The 24,687-nt window shown below is 41.5% G+C and overlaps 1 protein-coding gene across 4 annotated transcripts in view; it reads left to right on the top strand.

Moving 5' to 3' along the window:
- ITGA6 (integrin subunit alpha 6) overlaps window positions 1-24,687 on the top strand; it is a 108,301-nt gene that overhangs the window by 43,917 nt on the left and 39,697 nt on the right. For 3 of the 4 annotated variants that reach the window (XM_035568045.2, XM_035568055.2, XM_050711386.1), the window contains exon 1: window positions 20,161-20,422. The exons of the other annotated variant lie outside the window; for it this stretch is intronic. In XM_035568045.2, coding sequence (XP_035423938.1) covers window positions 20,262-20,422 — 161 coding nt within the window. In that variant the 5' untranslated portion in view covers window positions 20,161-20,261. Of the gene's footprint in view, window positions 1-20,160; window positions 20,423-24,687 lie in introns of those variants that run through there. 4 annotated transcript variants of the gene reach the window in all.

Here is a 24,687-nt window from a genome sequence, read left to right as displayed (position 1 = left end):
GCTGTTTCCACATGAATTCACTTTGTGTATTGTGCATGTTTAAGGACCAATAGTAACAGCCAGAAGTTAAATGAATTGTGAGAGTCACCCTTCTGCCAGGCAGTCCCAAATACTTTTTATGACAAAGCTCATAGGATTTTTAAAAGATGGCTTGCACTAATTCTGTAGGAATTGTCCTAGGAAAAAGATCATATTTTTTTCTCTTTTAAATGTGATTTTAATTTTTATAAAACTGCTTTCTAGTAACTTAATGTAATCTTCAAGCAGTGAAAAGATGCTTTTTGGTGCTTTTTTTTTTTGAAGTCTGATTTAACAGTAATATTTGAACTTCTAGTATTAATCTTCATCTCAGTGAAGGCAGTCTTCAGATTCTTCATTTTTATGCAGTAAGAAGGTTGTGGGTTCTTTTATTGTTGCTTTTAAAAATATAGTTCCCATGTATAGTATAGTAACACTAGATATGATGTATCTTCAGTGTATACAGATCCTTAAAGATGCAGACAGGTACATAGAAGGTTTTCAAGCCTGTGTGTTTGAGCACCTAACTTTGATTTTTAAGCTTAGCTTGCTGCCAAGGATAACTGAGCACGTTCTCTGTTTCTGTGCTGAAGAAAATCTCCAAAGAACGTATCTGCCTATTTAGACACTTAAGGATGCTTGAAAATACCTTTTGTCCTAAGGACCCATTCCTAAAAGTTTTCTTTTAGGAGCTGTTTCTGATGATATGTTTAACCATGAGTCTCCTTGAATTGATTTTTTCAAATGTAGCTTCACAGGTTGTGGAAGGAGTACTAGGAACGGTTTTCTCCCATTACAGAAAATTTTCCAGCACAACTACACTTAACTTGTCACATTTGTATCACTGGAACATGTTAAGACCACAGTATTAGGCTTATTTAAGCGTATATTTCAGGACTTCAAGAAGGATTTCTTTAATTCTGGGACAACTGAGCTTTAGTCACCGTGTCTGGCCCATAAGGCTGGGAGGATCTGGGGGGCAGGGAGCAGAGTTGGGGGTTCTCTGTCCCTACAGTACCACTTAGGGTCCTGCCTGGGGCAGGTGATGGTGCCCCTGTGCCAGTGGTGAGGCGCCTGGGGAGCAGACAAACTGGGTTTCCCCAGGCTCTGTGAAATGAGATGGGGCTCAGCCCTAGCCCCTGGGACAAAGCTGTCATTATTTGATGGGGATTTAATGGTGCATTATGAAATGAAAGTTGCGTAGGCCTGCATGGCTGTAGCCCTTGCTTTCGCTGCATGTTAACCATGGGGTGAGTAATTGAATGCTTATCCATGTGTGATCGTCTGCACTGCTACGAGGTCATTATCAGCATTAGCGTGCTGAAGTCACCCCAGCCTCCATCACAGTGCTGCGTGTGGCCACGCAAGGAATGCTGCTATCTTTGTCCTTGTCCCAAGATGCCAGCCAGCAGTTTCCAGTAGCTGTTGGAAAATCTCAATTTATAAAATTATTACCACTCCTTTCTGTGCTAGTAAAGCTGTGTGCTGGAATCCAACCTCTGCCAAGATTTTTTGCATGCTTTCATGGCCAAGTGGCTGTGTGCTGTTCACATGTTGTGGTCTTTGTTTTTTTATTTTTATTATTTTATTAGTATGAGGGATGGGTGCAGCTGGGTGAGCATTGCATGCAGAGGAATAAAAAACTGAATGCTTCAGGTGAGGTCTCAAGTCAGTGGAAAAGCAGTGCCTAGGGGCTTTGTGATATATTGTGATACCGGTAGGTTCCATGGCTGCTTTGGTTTTCTGCTGCATCTTCCTCGGGGTTTTCCTTGCTGCTCCATGGGCTGTATTTGCTTTGCCTGTGGTGCTAGCAAAGGTGTGTAAATGGACAGACATGCCTAGTTTTAACAGTGAAAACCAGTAGTGAGGATGATGTAAGGATGTGGTAGGGTAGGATTGCCAAGGGGAGATGCAGCCTCTCCTCTCCCTCTGTGAGATGGGTGTCTACGTGAGGTGTCCTTGGGAGTTCAGAAAAACTTCTACTGATGTTCTCATGTTCTTGATATCTGCAAAAAACAGGTGTATCTGCTAAAGCACCATTCTTGGAGATCAATGATTTCTGAGAAGAGATCAGCTGAACTGCTTCTCTAGTTTCTTGAGAGCCTGTTTTGTCGCCTCTCAATATCGTATTGGACTCCCACCACACCATTCCTGGAACGTAAGTTTCCTGTCAGTGGCATTTCTGTCCTTGTAGCCAAAGCCACTCCTTAAAGAGGCTATTCAGCTCTTTGCAGAGGGGCCTATAAATATCCTGCTAATGCTGTGGAGGGAGGAGGGAACAACTTCACAGCTAGAACATGAATTTGGATTCAAGACATATCCCCTTCTGCTATGCAGGGGAGTGCTGGCTGCCAAAAGTAGATTCATCAGTATCAAAGGTGGATAGGAGGATGGAGGAGACTGGCTTTTTTACATCTTCCTTTGGATAGGAGGGGAAAAAAAAATGTTAGCAACTATTTCAGGCAGGTTTTTTGGGTAAATGACAAAGCATTTTGGTATGCAGGAAACAACTGCTTCCTATCTATAGTTTTTGGGCACTTGAAAGGAAACAAGGCAACTCCAAACTCTCTTTAAACAGTGAAACAATTACAAAGACTGATTATTCTCTAAGGTTTTTAAGAGTTTTTCTTGTAATAAATGAAATGGCAATTCTTCTACATCCGAGTTGTGTTTGTTTTGCAACAATTTACCTCCGTGTGGTAGTGGACTGTACTGCAGTTTTATGAAATTTGTATCTGCTAAGAAGACATCGTGTGGAATCTTTCATGCAATTTAGCCCCCAAAATATCTATCAAGGAGGTAAAATAATAAAGAATGAATATTTCAGAATTTCATTAGGAGACTTGAAATTCTGCTTATGGTGCAGAAAACAGGGAAATGTCATTGGTTTTCAGAATGTTATTTTTCTGTTTTAGGAACAATGGAGTCTTTTCCTCTAAGTTCTTATTATGTTGAGAGGCTTTTTTTTTTCTTTTTGCTTTTGTCTGTTGGTTTACCAGGACCAATGTATTAGCTGCACGTTTAGTGCATCGGTAATATGGTGTATGTGGTTATGTGCAGGTTCTTGTAGCTGGACTGCTGTGTCCATGCAAACCCTTGCTGATCTCTGAGGTGGTCTAGGTCCTCCTCAGGGAGGAGGTCTGCTGTCTTGTGCTTTGTAAACCAACAGATCAGGTGCTCAGCCTGTTATACAGAATGGGGGGCAACAAATAACAGGTATGAAGCTATATTTATTGAGTAGACAGAGGTGCAAAAAATGTAAAAAGTGTGTTAGTGGGTATGGTACTGCTGTGCAGTTCCCTTCATGTGTTACATGAGGGCTCAAGCACCAACAAAATTCACTTCAATAAATCCTCAGACTGCCTAATCCCATGTCTTGCTCTGGCTGTACCACCAAGCTTGCTAAAACAGCAGGAACTGTACGCCTGGATGGGGAACTCCTGCACTGTAATTGGGGGCTGGATGGATGGTCAGAAATAGACTCCTCTTCAGAAGCTGAGCTCGGGCTTTTCAGGAAGCCCCGGCAGAGGAGTTGGGTTTCACTCCTGTGCATATTAACAGGTGGCTGGTGCTGTGCAGCACGGGGCCAGCAGGGATGGCCCGCGTGCCCTCCCCACCAGTCAGAGCAGCAGCTGTGGGGTCCCAGCACTGGCTTCCTGCAGGTCCCCCGCACGCTCCCCAGCTGGCATAGCAGGGGGACAGGGAGCAGCAGTCTTCCTCCTCAGAAGAGACTGCCCTTGCCTGTTACCCACAGGCAGGGCCCCCGGCTCTGGGGAGGTGGGGGAGTTGAGAAACAGCAGCTCTTAATCAGCTTTAATTTTTCAGGCATCAAGGCTGCTTCATCCAGTCTGCATTGCTCGCCTTTCCCTTAGCTCCTACTCACCCAGTGGTTTTGCAGACCATGAAGTCACCCCATGGACTGGTTCCTATCCCCCTGTTCCCATCCTGCCCCCAGGTACCTTGAGGGTATGTGGAGAGCAGCCACAGTGCTGGCAGCCCTGAGGTGCCCTCCCTCATGTCATGTGCTGGGACCAGAGCAGAGTACCAGGTGTTTTGTTTTTCACACAGTGTTCCTCTCGTTTGGGGGGAAGAGACATGCACTGGGCACCATGACCCAAAGGCATGGGGTTGGGCAGCCTGCAACATGCTGTTGGGGCATGCTGGCAGGGTCAAAGTGAGTGCTGAGAGAAGTTGATGCAGCCTCAGGAGCACAGGATGGGGGGGGCTTGTCCATGGAGCAGCCAAAGGGAGGAGGTTTCTCATATGAGATGAAGCTGTTAAACAGGAAGATTGAAAAAGCCTGACAACTCCGTTGTCTTCTCGATTTGCTATGAGAAAGAACAGTGTGGGAGCCTCCCAGTGCCTGTGCAGGGGTGATGGCTGTAAATGTCCTGACTAGGAAGGAGAGGAGTGGCTGCATGTTATCTCCTTTTCCCGGAGTGCTTGTGGGTGTCATAATATTGTTTTTCATTCATCCTGCTTAATTTATTTCATGGGTTTTCTTAGCCAAGCCTGGAGAGTGTTCCTTTTCCAAGCATATTTATGCAGAGGTCTGTGGCAGTCTATACATGTTTTTAATGGACTGGTGGGCTGTTCATGTGTTTTGTTTAAATTGTTTGCAATTTTTAGAGTCTTAAATAAGTCTAAGAATAAACAGAGTTGAGATTAACTCCAGTGCATTAAAATTACCTTCTGGAGGGTGAAAAAGATGTATAATTTAAACAAACTTTTGACCCAGCAAATATCTAAGTCTTCTTGAGAAACCCCTTGGCAGTGATCAAGGAATCTGGGCCTGGCCTGCCACTCTGTTTCTAAAACTAAAATGAAGAATAAAATAGAAGTAAATATTTCAGGCTTCCCCCATATGTCCTAAGGACAATTTTTAAAAGCCTTCTCAGGCTGCTATTTGAGCTATTCAGAACAAAGTCCCTGTGTGCTGTCTTAGGAATGGCACAGTCCCACTTCTTTGCCAAAGAGCATCTTTGTTAGATGCTTCTAGCCAAATTTTTTGTTAACTCCATACCCATTGTGTAAGCCAGATAAGATACGTCACTCAACCTCAGGAATTTCAGGAAATAAGTGACAAAAAAAAATCTGAAACGTTCTGTTGAACACTATGAAAAGGCGCTTGGATTTAGGATCATGAGTATCTCATTGTATGTTACTGAGATCTGAAGGCTGTGACAAACGCCAGTGAATAATTTCAGTTTACTTTTCCTTACTTTTCTAGCACAGAATAGATATGTTTTCAATACTGTAGCATAACAGCTTCTCATTCAAACTGAGAATTACAGGGAAAGTGGCCTGAAAACAGTACCATAATGGGTTTCTTTTGTTAAACTATAGAGCTCTCCTTTTCAAGTTGTGCTTCCATATCCATCATAAGAGTACTGTGCATCTTCCATGTTTTCATTCAAAATCTGCCACTAATCTGCAAGGTAGATGGGGGTGAGCTCATAATAATGAAACAAATCTTTCTTTCTGTGAATTCTTCTAATGGATTATATGATGTGGCTTAGAAATTAGATAAATCATGACTTTTTGTTTCTGCCTATGAAATTCAAAGCTTATGAATGTGCCTGAAAGCTAATTTATCTCTAATTCTACCATATTTCTATCCTAACTTGTGCCTCACTCCTGATGCACACCCTTGGTTTCATTCTTTTGTATAAAAATGTCCAAGATTAAATAGAAGATGAAAGCAGTATTTGGCTACTGTGATTACCGTGAGTCTTACTTGTGTCTAAAGAATAATGATGGATATTAAGAAAATAAAGGCAAATATATGTATGTAGGTGGGCAAAAGTAAGGTAGTGGTGTATATGACACTCCCAACTGAAAAAGCTTGGAAGCACCAGCTTCTGTGTCCTGATCATCTCCCTGGCCCCAGGCTGCATCTCACAGTTGCACTGTCAGCAGCACAACAAGAACCACGGAAGGTGACAATGGAGTGACACTATTGTTCTGGCTGGAGTGTCCACAGGTGGTGACACGGTACTCACTCTGTGGTTTTACACCAAATGATTGTGCTTTGGGAAAGAGCAGGGGAGAAGGAAGGGAGGTGCAACTGTATGTCTTCTGTGTTGTTACATGTTCCACTAAAAAGATGGGGCATAGTTGAAGTTGTGTCCACATTATTCGGCATGTCAAACTATTCCTCTGAAAAGGGCATTTTGGAATATGCTGTCCAAAAGTCAGGCATCCATGGGTCTTGTTTGAGAGTTCTGCAGATCTCATTTTGAACATGTTTTAGATAACAAAGTGAGTAAATTCCTATCTTTAGCAGCTGAATAGGCCCTCTGTTTTCCATGTATTCATTCATATGCCTAATTATATTCCAATGATTACTTCCTTTAAAGTTATTGGAAATACTCATGCTAATAAAGTTAGCATATGTGTATCTTCAGGAGTAGGGCTTAAATGTCACTAAATTGTTCACTTATCTTCTCAACTATACTCCATGTTCTAGCTAAATAATATAGATGAGCAGAAAACAATGAAGTAGTTAAGAAGTTAAGCTGTATAACAAGAATCACACCAGTTACTGGTTTATACAGGAGAAAAAGGAAGGAGAGGAAAAGAAGGAAGAGAAGTTTAGTTGCTGATCCAAAAACCTATCACCCCTGTGATGTCACTGCTGGTTTCATTTTTTCCAAATGTACCTTATTTTGACAAATGCAAACTTTGAAGGGGAAAAAAAAAGTTGGATTTTCTTTTCAAAGATTTTTTTTTAGAAGTTCTAAGACTGTAATTTTCAGGAAAAGAAACTGTATTTGCAGCAACTGGTACAAAGAAAAGAATGCTTTATCTTATATTCCCTGTCGTTAACTCATCCTTGTAATTCCTTAGAAACATAGAATCATAAAATCATTAAGGTTGGAAAAGACCTCCAAGATCATCTGGTCCAACCATCCCCCTACTACCAATGTCACCCACTAAACCATGTCCCTAAGCACTGTCTTTAATGAGCATATGAGCATTCTCTCTGTTTAGGTCTGAAAAAACAGTTCCACTTTTATTTCTACTGTTAGTTTGTGGAAAGATCTCCCATTTTTCTATGCTTAAAAACTACCTTTCTGAGCTACAGTTTTTAAAATAGTATTTTGTACCTTTAACAATGAACTTCCACTCTGTGTAACAAATTTGAGTGCTACAAAGCTTAGAATCAAATATATAGTGTATGGAAAAACAGAAAGTTGCAAGTAGGTGGAACTGTGCTTTGTAAAGTGCAGACCTGTTCTACTGGAAGCAGTTTCCAAATGCTACTGTGAAGTGCTGTGTTAGATGTTATGAATTAGAATGAGAAGTATGTTGACTATATAACCATGGGCTAGAACTTTAATGGTTAAATACTTTTTTTTTTTTGGTGCAAGGAAAATAGTTTTCTAGTCTTAGAAAACATGGCATGGGCATAGAGCCTTACCTGTTCATGTAGAGGTTAACAAGCCTGTGCTGAGAACCCCCTTCTATTGTGGTGACAGTGGTTGATCTGCTTGAAGGTTATTGCTCAACCAGGAGTCATCTACACAGCTCATAAGTATGACAATATGGAACTGCCAAGAATTTTATAGCTATGAATGTGCATTCACATAGAGAGACATAACCTCAGGTGTTATTTAATGAAGGCATGTAAAGACAAGGCACACTCATTTAGGTGTTGGCTTACTGTAGTCATGCAGCTTTTTTAATATGACAGAGACGGATGTCTTTTTATAAAATATTTTAGAACTGCTTTTCTTCTGAGGTGCTTTGTGAGTAAGGAAAAAAGCCACAAGTGCACATCAGTAGTCCGAGTGCTCATCATGAAACAGCAGATGAGAAGACAGTAATGCTGAGCTGTGAAAAAGTATGGAGAATCCAGAGAATTGGTGTTGCTTGAAAACTAAGTCCCCTTTAGTGAAGTCATTGCTGAAAGATGAACGGGGGCCCAAGGAAATTAAAGGGATAAGGATTTCTGCTTTCTAAGAGGATTCCGATGCTGTCAGTTGAATTGTAACAATGAGGCAATTGCCATCAGCAGCCTGCTTCAAAAGAGAAGATGCATTTGGCATTATTTATACTAGGGAGACATGAAGTTTGGCTGGTAATTTGGGGGGGAGGTGTTAGGGGAGAAAGTATTAGTAACCTTCTGAAGAGTAGATACTGACTTCTGGGTTCATGATGCATTGTGTCCTGAGGTCATAACGTGATAAGATTGAGGATAAGGAGCAGAAAGCAGCTTGCAGCTTTTAGGCTCTGGTTTGGCAGTTGCTCATGTTCCCACAGTGCATAAGTGCATAATTATGAGTATGGAAGTGAAGATTCTCTGTGTGTGTTCATCCTGTTTGCCCAGGGCACCATCAGTTGGTTCAGTATTTTCTTATTTGAGATTTTTACTGTTCTTGAGAGTTGAAGGAGTGCATGTATGAAATTGTTGAGCTCCCCCGAACTGAGTTTTAACTGCTGCTTATGTCATCATGGTACCAGAGGAATAAAGGGGCTCAGGTATGAGAACGGTTTGAAATAGGATGATCAGGAGAAAATAATACAGAAATTAAGCTGATTTCTAAGCCATGAACACAATAGGAATTGTAATGAGAACACTGTTAGTGGATAAGTGGAAAATATGGAGTTCGCAAAGGGACATCATGCCTCTTGGAATTCTTTCAAGCAGACAGTGAGTTTGTAGATAAAAAGTTGAGTTGGTCATCACAACCTCCTTGGATTTTCAAGTTGCTTTGAGGCCTTAGAATGTAAACTGTTATGCAGTAAAAGAGAACGTGCTTATGTAGATTAAGAGATTGTTGAAGGAAAGGAAGCAAATGGAAAGAATACTTTTTTCTTCCCCACAGAGAGAAGGATGTATGCTGCTTGCTGTTTGTTTAAAGACCTAAGAAGGGATGCGCGTATTAGGGAGACAGTGTTTGCTAACTCCTCACAATTGTCTGAGGATCAAAACTGAAGCTGGCTCAGGGGGAAGGGGGAGTGGGGAACAAAACAAAACACAGTATAAATGACTGAGAAATAAAATAGTAAGATTGAGGTCACTACTATAAAAAAACAATATGCATGACCTAAAAAATTGACTTAATTTATTCTATTCAAGATATTAGTCTTGTTGCAGTAGGCTTGCTGTCATCTCAGTGTTCAGTAGCAGCCAAAAATGGACTTAGAAAATGAGGAATTACGAATGGAATACCATACAAAACAGAGCATGTGATTACACTACTGCTATAAATTGATGTCTTTGCATCTTGAATATTGCGTGGTGGTCTGACAGTTCTGGGGATTACAGAAATATACAGAAATAATAAAAGCACAGAGAATGCCATGAGCGTTGAGGAACCTATAATGATTTCTATTTGACATACTTATTAGACAAGGATTTTTTCTGTGTGAAAACAGATGATTGAAATGGAGTATGGCAAAAGTTTTATAAAATCATGAATAAAATACGGAATGATTTCTTCACGTAGGATCATGTAATATGCTGGGCACACTGTGAAGTTATTGGGCAGAAGAGTTTGAATTAGAAAGTCCCTTTTCACACAGTGCACTATTTAATTGCCTGTCTAATTTCCACAGTTGTTGTAGAGGTCAGTAATATAATTTGGAAATTTAATTTAAACTATATCAATTAGAAACTGTCAATAAATTCAGTGGTCTGTATGAACCCATGGACAGACAGAGTCCTTAATCTGCTGGAACAAGTAAAAGATGGAGCACACTACTGCATTCTTTTGCAGGTGTCTGCTACTGACAACTGTTAGGCAGGATATTGAGTTAGCTGAGCTTTTGTCTGAGTCAGTATGTCTGTTACTTCATACAAATAAAATTATAATGTCTTCGGAATAAGACAGGCAACACAGAATATAAGTGCATACCATGCAAACATTTGTGCCAGCATGTATCCTTCATACAAATTTGCACAGCTGTTTGGGTTTTAAAGCTTTTTAAAACAGATCAGTGCTGGAAATCAGAGTCAACAATTTGGAGGCAAAGAAGAGTCAGGCTAAAAAATATCCCATACACAACTAAGTGTTAAGTACAACTGCACAAAATCTGGAAACAGGAACCAATAACTCAATCACTCTCCACATGAAAAGGTTGGGGAAGAGAGTTACAGAGGATGAACTGCTGAAGTCCCATTAAGGCTTTGTCAGTATTATACTTTTAAGAAAGGTGAATATTTGCCCTGTGTCCCTTCAATAAAGCAGTGTTCTCAATCTGAATTTCACAGATTTCAAGAGCTGGAGGAGGCCATGAGTCCACCTCTGAGTCCCTAAAACATCTCTGTGCTTCCTGCCGTTGCATCTCAGGAGCTGTGTTGACAATGAAGCTGTGTTGCTCTTAATGAGACCTTCCCAGCTATGGCTACCTCCCGAGTGTGTCCACACTTGGAAAATCCCTTTGGAGGGTGATTTGTGGCAAAGGCAAGGCAGTTTATCTGGTATTGGGGTTAATCAACAACTCTTCTCTTAGTTTCTTTACAGATCATGCCTCTTCTTTCTCAATGGGTCTTGATCCTTGGGATAAAAATGACAGAATGGTGCAACAGAGATTGCAAACATCTTCCTTCTCTCTCCTGAATTGATTGTGGAGCATGTGTTCTAGTCTTGATTTACTAATCACAGGGAAAATAACAGTGTGCCTTTGTTGAAACTTGTCTTGCAAGATGCTAAAAGCTGCTGTTGATTTACCAATAATAATGGGAAAAAAAATCTGGCTAGGTATTAACCTCAAGCTAACCAGAGTAAAACATTCCTCTTACTGAGAACTGGAAGTCTTGTGTTACACAATGCCAGAATAACCAAGAGGCTTGATACTTGCATTTTTCTCCCTGACTCAGGGTGACTTTAGAGATTTACAAATGTGGTTATATTCCAAATATTTTGTCCAAGGGGCTATTTGTTAGACTAAGGCTTTTTTTATTCCCTACCAAAATGTATTTGGAAAAAAAAAATCCTATTGCTATTAGAAATTATTAAGAACTGAAATGACTTTTCAAATGAGTCTTACGCTTGTTCTACAATGGAGTTTTATGAGAGATGTTTCTTTCTGTTGAATGTATTCATGTTGTTTTTTGTCCTGCTGATACACCTTTTAGCTTGTGTTGGTCTGACAAAAGAATGTTTCCAGCCTTCAAGTGTTTCTGCTCCATTACCTCAACGTTGTTATAGCACTATATTATTATAATGTTATTGCAAACTGCTCTCCAGCAGCAGTCCCGTAAGACCAGTGGCATAGCCCAGTGTGGTTGCAATTTGGAGCTCTGAGGCTGAATCACAATGTTTGGACTTCAGGCTTTTACAGTGTTTGAAAATACTTCTCTTGCAAGCACCCTGCTGTGAGCATTACAGTGTGGGTCTATGCAAAGCCCAGGTGTACACAATCTTCAGGAATTCAGTTGTCCAACAAAGGATGAGGAAGTGTTGGATACAGTAAAATGTCAGGAAATGTGGCAAGAGCCATGGCAGCCTCCTCAGTCTCATCGCATCCGGGGCACACCAGTGACCTGCAGCTGCCAGTGTATTCCCATACTCCTTATGCAAAAGCACTTTTGGCCACAGAGTAGGGAAAAGCTTCTGAGGGATGCACAGAGGGCAGGTCTGTGGTAGGATGAAGATATCTAACACACCTTCTTGGCCTAGCTTGACATACTGGAATGCAGGCTTACCATGGTATCTATAGAAATACATGTAGTCTTAGTCAGACTGTTTTTAGGTACTCAAGTTATTTCAATATATTGTGTGATGTTATCCACAAGAGATGAAAGAATTTAGGTACTTGACAAATCAAGCATGTATTAAAATAACTCTCCAAGTGGACTGTGGCGTACCACTTTTTCTCCTTTGTACCTCAAATAGCAACAGACTACATGCAGATAGGGAGCAGGACACAGCAGCTGAAGGTAGCAGATCAGTTTAAGATTATGTACACACAGCAATAATCACAAAATAGTGGAATGAATATCCTGAAACACGAATACACAGCATTCCTTCTCATAAACTTGAGATAACAAAAAAGCAAAAAGATAACATTGAAATTGAAGTAAACCATAAATATATTTTCTATTACAATGAAATAAAAATTGGAATAAAGCCATGTACCCACCATTACTGAGCCTGTAATACACTTACAGAGAAATAGTAGAACCGCTGCTAAGCAGCGTGGCAGTTTGATATTAAGACTACATAATGCTGCAGGGCTAGAATTTCAAATGTATGTCAACTTTTATTATCTACAGTATTATGATGTTTGTACTTCACAATGTTTTGGCTTCTACATACGGCCAATATGTAGCCTACAAATCTAGGGAAACCTTCTTAATTGACTTAAACAACTCCTGTGCTTTATCCATACCTGAGATTCTTCATGATGGTTAATGGTTACGCATGTCTGCAAATTAACCGCCTCCTGTAAGGGCGTCTTTTTCTGACACCAAACAGATTGTTGAGTGATGCAAACTCTTCCCCTAAGATTGATACCCTGATTTCTCCCTCCTAAAGCAGCTGTCACTTTGGCATCCTGAGGCTGAAATAAACTTGGCATGCAGCCTTGGGAACACAGGATCTGAAGGGCTTGCAATTACTACTGACAGGCGCAGGCTTGTACCACGACCTGATCCCACTGCATGGTGATTGCCCTGTGCAGCTGGTCAGCAAGCACTTGCATCATCTGCTGTTTATTGTCTGCAGGACATGCATCTGCACAAATTTCTGTTCTAGATTTTCTGCACACTGGGCGGATCTGGTGGTTGTAGTTCCCCAACTACAGACAGATCAATTCCTTCTTCCAACAATGGTCAGTCAGCTCCATGGCTGACAAAGGGCTTAGAACTGACGTGTTGAAGTTTGGAGTGGAACAGAGATAACTGCTGGAATCTTAAAATACTATGTGAAAACTAAGTAAAGTGGAGCAGAAGGATTATTTTTTACATCAAAATCTTACTCTGTTAAGTACAGCAGTAACACACAGTTAAAATAACACATAGTTAAAAATTCCCAGAGACAAGGGGTCGGAGCACCATCAGGGGCATTACAATGGTTATCTACAACAACACTCCCCCCCCCCAATATAGCATATTACTCAGAGGATGGGGACTGTCAGCCAAATGCATATATGTTCTGGTTATCCCAGCACAGCATCTGATGGCTGTGCAAAAGTGAACTTAGTGATTTTCAGATTTACTCTGGGCTTTTACATGAGGCAGAGGAAGGAAGACCCAGAAATGGGGTCTGGCTGTGGGTTCAGCTGCAGCTTTCCCTCATGATACTGGGTCACTCTTCTGTCCTTAAGTAGACCGTCGGTCTTTCACTGTGAAGTGGAGATTTTAATGCTGCTACCTTGCAGGGAAAGAATGAAAATGCTTTGAGATAGTTTTCTTTGTTCTGTATGAAAACCATATTATTACTGCAGAATAACTGCATTTTACTTGGTTAATGTGAAGAACAAATCCACAGTAAAAATGGGTCAGTCTACATTCATTTGCAGTCGACAAGCAAATACCCATGCCTTGATCTAACTACCAGTTAAGTTGCTGAATTGCTTAAAAATGGACCTTGATCCTTGGAAATGCTGTTTGACTTTAGAAAGAGTTGGGTAATAGGAACTGATGCATGCATTTCACCAAATGTGGTCAGAAATTCACAAAGTTGACCTGTTTGTATGCTGGAAAACATACTGTCTGTCTGGTATGTACTAGAAGCGCACACTCACAGGTAAAGAAAGCAATGTGTATGTGTCGTGCAAGAAATGACAGGAACAGTATAGCCCTTGTGAAAACTGAAAGAACCTGTCCCCTGACTGTATTGTCTTAACTTTCTATGCTGTTCATGCTCCCAGATGTATGGAATGAGCTCTGCTAGGTTTTGGGTGTTCTCTTTGAGGCTGCTGGTGTTAGAGGTGTTTAAGCATACAGGGCAGATAGAGCGACTGTTAATTACAGATGAAGAAAATATGTGTAGTAGTTATAATGTGTATTTTTCAATGGTTCCTCTTATCACATAAAATAACTCTGGGTTTGTTTAAATGAGAATACCAAAGGAATGTTCAAAACGTGCTTTTTAGACCTCTCAGAAAACTTCTCATGGAAGAATTGATTCGGAGAGGCTGACCAAACAGATGGTGGTCTTAAAATAAGCATCAGAGGAATTATAGTGTAAAGAAATTTGGAAATATATTTGTGCCACAAATCTTTTACCAATTTTTCATGCTACTGGAATAATTGTTTAAAACTCTGCACCTTAAATCTTGATTGCCTTGAAGGCATTAGGTGTTTTGCTTTTTTTTTTTTTTTTTGCCTTTTCTACACTTGAAATTTAGAAGCATAAAAAGATAGGAAAAAAGGAGTGAGAAAAATGAATATGCAATGATTTATTCAAAACCTTACACTTGAAACCTTTTCAATAAAATATAAAAAATTACACTTTCATAATTAATGAATGACCTTTCCTTCCTGGCCCCTGCTTTTAGTTGTTTGCAACGAATGAACAAAAGAGCAAATCACTTGATATTAGTCAAGCCAACACAACAGCTTCCATAAAACCCATTGCCAAACTGATTAGATTTGCAATTTGCTCACTAAGCCTGCCTGGTCATGGCAGCATCATGTAATGAATCTTTTCATTGAATAAAACTGGAATTGCAGAGGAACTCTTTTTTTTTTTTTTGTATGAATACATCTGTAGTGCTTGTTTAAACATGAAATTGGTCCTGATTAACTCCATGTGTATGCAGTCTTATTCCGGAATAAAAAAAAAATCTTCTTCCTTTTAAGCTTAGCTTTGTTGTTTAATAATTAAACAGAAGCAGTTAATCGGAAATTACTGCATGCATAGACAATCCTTAGTCTTTTTCCTTTGGTGGATGTACACATTTTGTGGTTCGATAAATAACTGGTATTTTTAAAAATTCTTCCTTGGATAACAGATTTTCTTAATTTGTGGATTTTTTTCCTAATTTCTTAATTTGTTGGACTAAATGAGAGCGTGAAAGTTTTTGCATATAAAATAGCACCATGGGTAGATTGGCATGGTGGTAAAAGATTCCTTTGTTTCTGTTTTGTACCGTTTCTGTTTAGTAACTTATGAAGCTCCAGAAACTGAAGGTTGCATTGCTCAGCAGGGAGTTTGAGAACTACAGTGAGTCCTCAACCTTCACATAACTACTGTTCACACACAGGTAAAGCAGGGAGAGAATGACCCAATTTTCACTGAGACAGTAGCCCAAATCTGAATGGACTGAACTTTCACAGACTTTATTTAGGATTTTTCTACAGTCTTTGAATAATTGAAATTTGCAACATCACAGAGCATGTTACTAACTGAGACTTAACGTAGCAAAAGATTTGATTTATTCAATTCATTGTTCATGTTCATTATGTATTGATTTAAAAGACTAAGATTAATAAAAACTAGATATTGTTCAGAAAAGTATTTTAAAATGGTGATCCAAAGGAAGTAAAAAATAAAAATAAAAAGGACTGCAGTGCTCAGTTCCAGCTGATTGTTCAGATTGTTCATCAGAAATCAGGGTGTTAATCTAAAGAGAAAAGTAAATACATTTGTTAGATTTTTACTTAAGTCTTTTTTAATTAGTAAAGAAACTAGAGGCTACAGCTCTAGACCTTATCCAGAGAAGCAGCCTCTCTTGGCTTTGCCTCCAACAGTCTGAACGCTGTGTTTGAACATGTCTTGAACACCGCTCCTGATGAGTTAGTGGCAGATGCAGTTTGGTTGGCACATGCGAATGTGGTGGCTGTATAACCAAAACTGTAATATTGTTACAGACAGGAAAAAAAAATATAAAATTGATTCTGTTTTTTAAAAAGTCAGATTTCTGATCAGAATCTCAAACTGATGAGATGTATTTTTTTCTCCCTTTCTTTTCCATGGTTCTTAACAACCACTGGAAACCTGTGTGCAAACTCTGACTGGGCTTTACCTCCTGTGTGGATGCTGAGCAGCCAGCTGGCTGCCCTCACAGCTGGGTCTGATCCAGGCCCTGATGGGGAGCAGGTGTAACAAGTGTGGTAATGAACAAGCAGCTGCCTCCACCAGTTTGGTGCAAGGGGTCTCAGCTACACAGTGCTATTACAATAGGCTGGAGAGTGACCTAGAGACCAGATACCTCAAGTGACTGTAATTCCTGGTCTTGTTCTCTACAGACTTTGTCCAAGGTTGTGCCCTGTGTGTCTAGCACCCAGTGCAGCTCTTGGAGGTAGGTGCTATCAAGGTTGGGTGGAGTTGTGCTTTGGATGATGGCCAAAGACCCTTTAGTCAGTCTGTGTATGCTAGGAGAACAAAAGTGTTTTGTCCTGAGTAATGATTTTTTAAAGTATTTTCTTGGCTCTCGATGGAGTTAAAATGGGTCCCATGAAGACTCATTTTACTTCCTGAGTTCCTGCGGAGAGTCTTCAGGGAGGTCCTGTGGATATCTTGTTAGTAAAGCTTCTATTTTCCTCCTCAAAGGGGCCCATATTGTGTATAAGGATGTTTAAGCTTAGGCTGCCCTTACGCTACCATGTAAGCCCCCCCTCCCCTACGTGGCCAATGAATTAGAATACAGGGATATGTTCAAGATGACTGTGCCTTTATACTTCAGTTATCAGTAATTTTGAAGGAACATTCTTAATTCTTTCCACAGCAATCCAAACTATGGTTATTTAATTCCCATTTGTCACCAGGATTTCTCTGATCTCTGCCTAGCTACGGGCAGAAGGTTCCTCTTGGTATGTTTACAAAGATGTTTACTCTCCAAACAGTTCGGGCTGGTCATACTGAAACTACTTAAGGAATGTACCTGACAACTTGGGTGGAAAAATACTCTCTTCTAGTAAAAGGCTTAAGGACCTGCTATGTAATGCAGGTTGCAGCGTTAGCCGAAATTCGGGGTCTGGACAGAATTTTTTCCTTTGACTCACTTATTTGTGTAACACTTCATTTACTATTTATAAACTTAACATTAGAACCATGACACAATGATAAAAAGTCCAGATTAAAAAACTTTAAATAGGAAATATGTCAAATTCTCAACAATTTATCTACGGAGGCAGTATGTTTTCATTTTGCAAACAAGTATAGAATGGCAGAATTATGTCTATAGTTGTTTTAGACATTGAAAAAAAATACAAGTTTTAAAAACATAGCAACATCTTAATCAGGAATTGATGTTCATCTGATTTTAAAAGAGTAAAAAAATGTATATTAGGAATCTTTTTAGAAAGATTGTCTCAATCTCTTCTTTTACTATCTTCAGTTACCAATAGAAAATATGATGTGGATCAGTTCTGTACAATTGCTAATACCAAGTGTGTAAATATAACTACTTAAACATTCTGGTTTTTAGACTACTCAAGAGAAAAACATTCTGTTTATATGGTATTGAGTAGTTTATCTCCCCTACTGCTGTAAGCACCTTTTTCTCCTGCACTGCTGTTTGCTAGTCCTAACATCATTGTTAACACAGAACCATAACAGCCATAGAGGATATATGAGCAAAAATAGCCTGGCTGCATAAAAATTCAAGTGTTTACTGTAGCTGTTGAGATGCATCCGTTCAGTAAAGGTAAATAATTTGGAGAACAAAGTGGTTTTACACAGTGTGTGTGTACTGCATGCAGGAGAAATCATCCAGAAGGTTGATTCAGGCTATTAACTCTTAAATCTAGTTTCAGTTTCCAAACTGAAACAACTTTATAGCTTTAGAACTTGCACCATAAACCAAACCTCTTTGGCCTGTATCAATTTTTCTTGTCTGGAATTACATCAATTATAAAATCAAGCATTTTTTTATAATGAAACGCGAAGGGGATGTTTACATATTTTGTTTTTTTAGGACCATTTGATGTGCTGCATTAAAGCTTCACAGCTGAGATTCCACGAGCTCTGTTTTTCTTTGCGTAATATGTGTTGTTCATATAAATGATAAAAGTTCAGAAATATAAAGCATTTTTCCTTGCCCTCCTTTTAGGGAAAGCCTAAAATGTCTTGCCAAGCACTAGTTTTTCCATCCCACCTCTATATTTTCCAGAAAATATTTTTTTTCCTTTTTAATTAACTACACAATTGTATGGAGGAGGAAAGTATTGCTAGTACTAAGGCTAGCTAAATATGTAGGCACAGCAGGAGACCAACTTTGGCTGTGTACCAACCCACCATTAATAAGCAGGCAGCTTCAAAATTTGGCTACAGCAAAGCAGTTGTTATATCTATATATAATATAGATAATAAAAAAGACACTCAGCTACTCAGCTTTGATCTGGCCATTGCCTTTCTTAGAATTGCCATGTTACGCATAGCAGCGTGGTCATGTTTAATTGGTCATCATGCCTAATGTTGGTCCCCCTTTATCCAGAGATGGCATGAAGGAATTGCTGAGGTATGTGTTAATTATCTATAATCCACAGCATTTTTTTTGAGGAAGGGCAAAGGAAGGAAATAGACATTTTTCAAACATTTTTTTCCTTTCCTCACATGCAGCAAATTAAAATAGTACAAAATGATGAGATCCAAGGTAACTCTAAGCTGTTTGTGCGCACTTCTGCTCCACCCTTTATGCAGTCTATTTTTGTTGTTCCTGCTGTGGTCACTTGAGACAGGCTTTAATATAACTATGTCTTGGAATGTGTGTTACTGCATCTGGAGATGAGAAAGACATTGCTGAAGGGAAACATGTATGGGTAACAACAAACAGGTAAAACATGCCCAGGCAGCACTGGTGGGAGGGAGAGGCAGATGTCAGATGAACCTAATGTGCCAGAGTAATTCATGTGGCTCAGGATACAGCATGGAAGTACCGTGACTCGTAACAGGAGTTACAAGTATTACTTTTACAGTAACTATAGTTACTGTAAGAGTATTATAGCATGAGAGTTTAAATGGTCCTGAAGGGAACATTGCTAAGATTTTGGTACAGACATCAACACTGTTTTAAAAAGACTTGTTTTCAAATCTTTACTAATTACTGTGAAATACACGGATTTGAGTAAGCCTACTTTATTGTAATTAGACTGGGACCCTTCCCTCTATGAGCCTTCAGTGAAACTGTAGGGCAGTGTTCATGCCAGTACAGTTTTCTGCCATGGCAGTGACTGCAAAGTGATTGAACACCGGATTAAGACTTGGAATGATTGAGGCAGGAGCAAGCTGGGAAGGTTCCTAATAGCAGTAAATATCAGGGAGCCTAATTTAACAACATGCTTTGTTTCCACATTAGATGCACGTTTCTGGTGTGTTTTCTCCTCTCTTTTGATCAAGGGTGTTTTGGTCTTGAGCCAAAGACTTGTCTCTACATGGAGTTATCCTAGAATAATTACTTTGGAAAAAGTAGCCTGGATTTACTCCCTGGTAGCATGGTATTGTTCCAGAAGAAATTATTTGGAGTATTATCATGTGTGAGGGCTCAAATCTCTTTTATTATTATTCTGGAATCTTGTGGGGGGAAAAAAGCTTCCCTTCTCCTGTCTCAGATGCTGGTGGAAAAAAAGTATTGTCATGCTGCTTGACAGGTGAAAGGTTTCAAGACCTTGTGTTCGCTTCCCTAAACCAGAGCCCTAAAACAAGACTAGGTTAACAGCTTGAGCCCCTCTCCTGGGTGGATGAAGTGCACTGAGGTACACCTGCACTTTGAATTAGTGAGGTTACTCTTTTGGAACTACGGGTGAAAGCATGAGATAAAATAGGGGATCCCAAACCACGTAGTGTTTTCAAACACTTGAAGCGTAAGGGTAACCCGTTTAAGGATTGGAAAGGCTGTGAAGGAGTGAGGTTTAAAGAAGCGCGTTCCCAGGTGCTGTCTAAAGAGTCTGGCAAACACAGGTACAAAGTCGCTGACTGTTTTTCCCTCGTGCTGTGCCGTTTGGGGACCGCAGACCGCAGCCCTGTCGGGCAGCCCCTTGAGAAGGCGGGGCTGCAGGTGCTCACCGCCCGGCCCCTTTGCTCGTAGCCGCCGGGGCCCGCAGCCCCGGCCCCATGCCCGCAGCCCGCTTTTCTTTTCCGTTCCAACCTCCCAGGAGCAGGGGCTGGGGGCGAGGGAGGCGGGGCGGCGCCCTGGGCTGTGCCGTGCCGTCCGGGGCGGGGGCCGGCGGACATTTTGTGCCGCCCCCGCTGCGGAGGCGCGGGGCTGCTCGGCGGGAGCGGCCGCTCGGGGGCCGGGCGGGGCGAGGCGGGGCGGGCTCCGTGCGGCGGGGCTGGCGGGGCGCAGAGGGGGAGCGGCGGCGCTCGGCGGATCGGTGGCGGCTTTCCCGTGCCCGGCAGGCGCAGATGGCGGCCGCGCTCCTCTTGTACCTGCCCCTCCTGCCGGGGCTGGCCGGCGCCTTCAACCTGGACACAGAGCGCGTGATCATGCGGCGAGGCGAGCCGGGCAGCCTCTTCGGCTTCTCCCTAGCCATGCACCGGCAGCTGCAGCCGCAGGAGAGACGGCTGTAAGTGCTGCCGCCGGGTCTATGTCCCTTACACCGCCGGAGAGCTACCCGGGACACAGCCCCCGCCCGGCGGCACGCGGGGGGCTTCGGGGGAGGGACGGGGGACACGGGCGGCACCTGCCGCCGAGCGCCCGGGGGCAGCGAGGGGCCGCCCGGCCGCCCCGGGGGGGCTCGGCGGGGCAGAGGAGCAAAAATCCCGGCGGGGACCGTGCGCGGCGGCGGCTGTGCTCCGGGCCCGGGCGGATCTCGGCCTCGGCCGCCCAGTGCAGCGCGGGCGCCCCCGCTGCGGAGCGGGCAGGTGGGAGGCGGAGCAGGGGGGCACAAACCGCTGCTGGCGGGGCGAGGGGAGAGCCGGGAGCCCCTCTGCGAAATGCAGAAAGCAGAGCAAGGCTTCTTTGTGCGTCGTTGGGAGAACTGAGGGTTCCTTGCTTTTCGTGGCTGTAGTTGAGCAGTCTTGTCCTGTACAGTAGTGCTGGATGGCGTGTATCTTGTGTAAGGTATTGTTAGGAAACGAATGTCTCCTCCGCAAGTGCTTAGTTTTGATTTAAGGGAAGATGAGCCTGTTGATGTATATCGAGTGTACGGGAGAAGGAAGCTGGGAAGAAATCGTATCCTCAATAAAGTTAACAGATAAACGTTGTTAAAAGTTCTTCGAACCTGTTTTGCTGAGGCTCGCATTTTGTATGATTTCATAGAAATTACAGTGTGTAAAGGAGTATAAATTACAGGTTCCATCTTCTGTCTGGTATGCAATGTGACCCAATTGTATAGCCTGAAGAATCAAATACGGATCTGAGAGTTACTTTCTGGAGGCCCTTGTCTTAATTCTTGGCAGGGTTACGTGTGCATTGGTCTCATTTAGTTCTACTAAGAAAGCAGTGCCTGAAGGTTGTTAGTTTGCCATTACGTTGTCAAATGCTGATAGAATGAGTGCGTCAGACTATGCAGAGATGGAAAGCCAATTAGTCAGTAGAAATACAAGAGCAGTCACAGTATTCAAGCTGGTTTGTAGTGTTTGACTGAAATGCCTCAGAGATTGTTAGCATGAAAGTTGTGTATTGTATGTACAGCGAGTGCTTCCTCAGGCAGTCCAAGTCTGAGTACAGAGCAGAGCCAGATGCTATCTGTGTTGACATGGCTTTCTGAATCCAGGCTTTCATGAGAAGCAGGGGTCTCAAATAGAGGAAAAACCAGACTAGAGAAAGTGTTTTATGATGTATGGTTCTTAGTATGAGATGTCTTGGCTATTTTTTAAAAATTTCTTCTGCGTATTTTAATGTAAAGCATTTGAGTGCTGCCCTGTGTAGCTGCTTGGAAAACCTGCGTTCAGTTCTTTTACATAGCACAGCCACGCCACAGTCACTTTGAGCATCATTTTTCTGGAGTAGGGGTAGTAGTAATGTGGCTGAAAAAGATATTGAATGTGCTGGACTGTCACTGTCTTTTGTATGGATATAGGCATGTTAAGCTCACTTTGTTACATCTTGTGAAATAAAATGGGAGTTTTAATGGAGAAACTTGAAGTGAAGGCTCCCATATTAGGCTGCATGTTTGTAAATGATGACATGATTTACAAATGAGTGACATTAATATTAAACAATTCGTTTGGGGTGTTCCACAGATACTAGTTTCTAAATAGCTTGGCTGTTTATAAGTGGAACAAGCTGTCTGCTCTCCAGGTATTTGGTGAAGTTATGAGAATGGAGATCACGTTGAGGTCTCATACTCAGAAAAGTGCGTAGTCCCTGTATGCTGCCCATTCCTCAGTCCCACCCAGAAAACCACCCTGCCAACCCCAACTTTATGAAATTAGACACAGGTTATAACTGATACGTGCACAATCAGTAAGTCCTTGGGAAAACAAAGGAGAAAAGGTGAAATATGTGATTCTGTTCAAGGGATGTTTTAGTCAGTGACGTGGAACAAGATTTGGTAAAACAAGCTGAATGATCCTTAATTTGTCTCTTGCCTCACTGAAGTGATTCTTAAGTGAGATGGTTCTCTCCTTCTGCCTCAGACTGGATAATTCAGTGTTAAGCATTATGAAACTGCTTGGTAAGGATGAGGGTGGAGAATGCCGAGGAAGTGTGACAAATAAAGGTACAGCCGAAATAGCCTGTTATTAAACATACTTGCTTTTGATCACCTTTTTTTAAGTCACAGGAGACTACAGATTACATATTAACTTTGAATGGTAATTTTTGTATTTGTCAGTGTTAGATACTAATGCTGTGTTTGCTAATGAGTAATTGCTTAACTCCCCACAGCATGGGTAGATGAATTCTTGAGAACCGTTTTGAATTTACTTGTAAATGGTACTTTATATGAGATTGTGGATTGGTAACAGGATTTTGTTTTTCTGTGTGAATGTTTTCAGGTGAGAAAAGTTGGCAAGCTCATCAGTTGAAGAGGAGAAAAACTTTATTAATTCACAGTAACTGAAAGTGGACTGCTAATGGCATGTGGGTGTGGAAGAGAGCTGAATGCAATCTTAATATGTGTTTGGGGACCATTAACGTTACTGTTTGAGGGACTGAGGGCAGCCTGCCTGGCTTTCTGTGCATAGTTCTGGTTCACTGTCAAACGCGATGAATCCGATAGCAGAAAAGGCTATGGAGCTTTAAGGAGCTAATGGAGCTCTAAGAAAGCTGGACTCCTTGCATGAGATTGTTCTGTTTTTAATACGTCAATATGACAAAAATATGGGAGTTCTGCTTTTGAGGGGTGGTAGTGACACAGCGGTGTCTTAACGGTCTGCAAACTGGAGGGAGGTTTGTAACTTGGAGGGGCCTGAGACTCGGGGACGGTGTAGCCATAGTAATAATATGGTTCAAGCTTAAGCAGTTCGGTGATAATGAATGTGAGGGTATGGAGCATCGATAAACTATACTTAGTATATATGTTAGCTACCATATATATATGTATATATAAAGATTGCGTATGCATACATATACCATTTAAGATATCCCACAGGTCTTTTTCAGTCCTTTTTGGTTATAATCACAGTGATGTGAAGAAGAAAAGATGAAAATCTCTTGAATTTGAACAAAAGCCCCATACATTTGTGTATAACTTACAGTTAATTATGATATTATTTTGAATAGTATTTTGAAGCTGAATTCATGTAGGCTTCTTACTGTTTGAGGCAAAAAAGGAGGAGGCTATGGTAATAGACGTTCAGGGTCTTACCAGAAGAAAAGCTGTGTGGCTGAAAGCTGTGAATAGGCACTTTATGCCAAACCTGTGCTGACCATTAGCAGCTATAAAGCCTTAAAAATTGTAGTGTCTTACTGGAATTTTTACTCGTGGCAGGTTTTGCTGATAGTGCATATCTCCACTGTGAGCCATTATAGCAACATAAAACAAAGTTGCCTTTGGTAAGCAAGGCTGCTGACATTGCTGTACTGCTGCAGTGCATCCTCAGTGGCATTTAGCCAGTGTTTCTGTGTTGTCTGAGGGCTTGTGCTCACTTTGCTTGAGCAACAAAAGAGCTGGATTATGCCGGTCTGCAGTGGAAAATGACAGTTCCTGCTTGCAGATCTATTGTAGAGTAATTCAAAGTTCAGGTGAACTGAATTAATCATGCTGTATATTTGCATCTTCAGGATTTAAAGGCCTTAATAGTGCTGGTCTTTAGAGCTTCTGTTTATACCAAAAAAAAATGCTTTATTATTGAACTTGAAGATTTATTATTGAAGAAATAAAGCTTTTTTCCTGTGCTAAGTTTGAGTTATTCTGTGGGTTATCTGTGGCAGAGATACAGCTGACAGGTTTTGTGGTCAGGTTTACAAATGATTGGAGACTATCATGTAATTTTCACTGTCTGGCAGCAGGTCTGGCCTTCGTCTTGCCTGTGGCGGGGCAGAGCTGTAGGGCACAGAAGTGCATGGCACGGCAAGGAGCTCCCCACAGAGGCTGCCCTACAGAGGCTTTGCCCTTCCAGCACAGCTGTTCAGAGAGGGCAGGTCGCCCTAGTCAAGGAATTTCTTTTGCTTCTGTGGCAAAACCCTTTTCCTGAACAGCAGAAGCGAGCTTTACGCAAGTTGTGTCTATAGGATATTGTGGTCTGTATGATTATGTTATTTCCAGTGGTTTTTGTTTGTTTTCTGTTGTCCCCCACCTGGTGTGGTAGGTGGACGTGAGGCTTTGCTAGCACAACTGTGGTACAAACAGGGCCCATGCTGGGAAGTTGCGCTTGTGTAGCTGCGTTCATATGTCCTGCCTGCAAGGCACGGGTCACAGCAAAAATGTGCTTCTGCCACAGT

This window comes from Cygnus atratus, chromosome 6 (genome assembly GCF_013377495.2).
Source record: "Cygnus atratus isolate AKBS03 ecotype Queensland, Australia chromosome 6, CAtr_DNAZoo_HiC_assembly, whole genome shotgun sequence".
Taxonomy (NCBI): Eukaryota; Metazoa; Chordata; class Aves; order Anseriformes; family Anatidae; genus Cygnus; species Cygnus atratus.
Note: the sequence above shows the minus strand (reverse complement) of the source record. Positions and strands in the feature narration are given on the sequence as shown.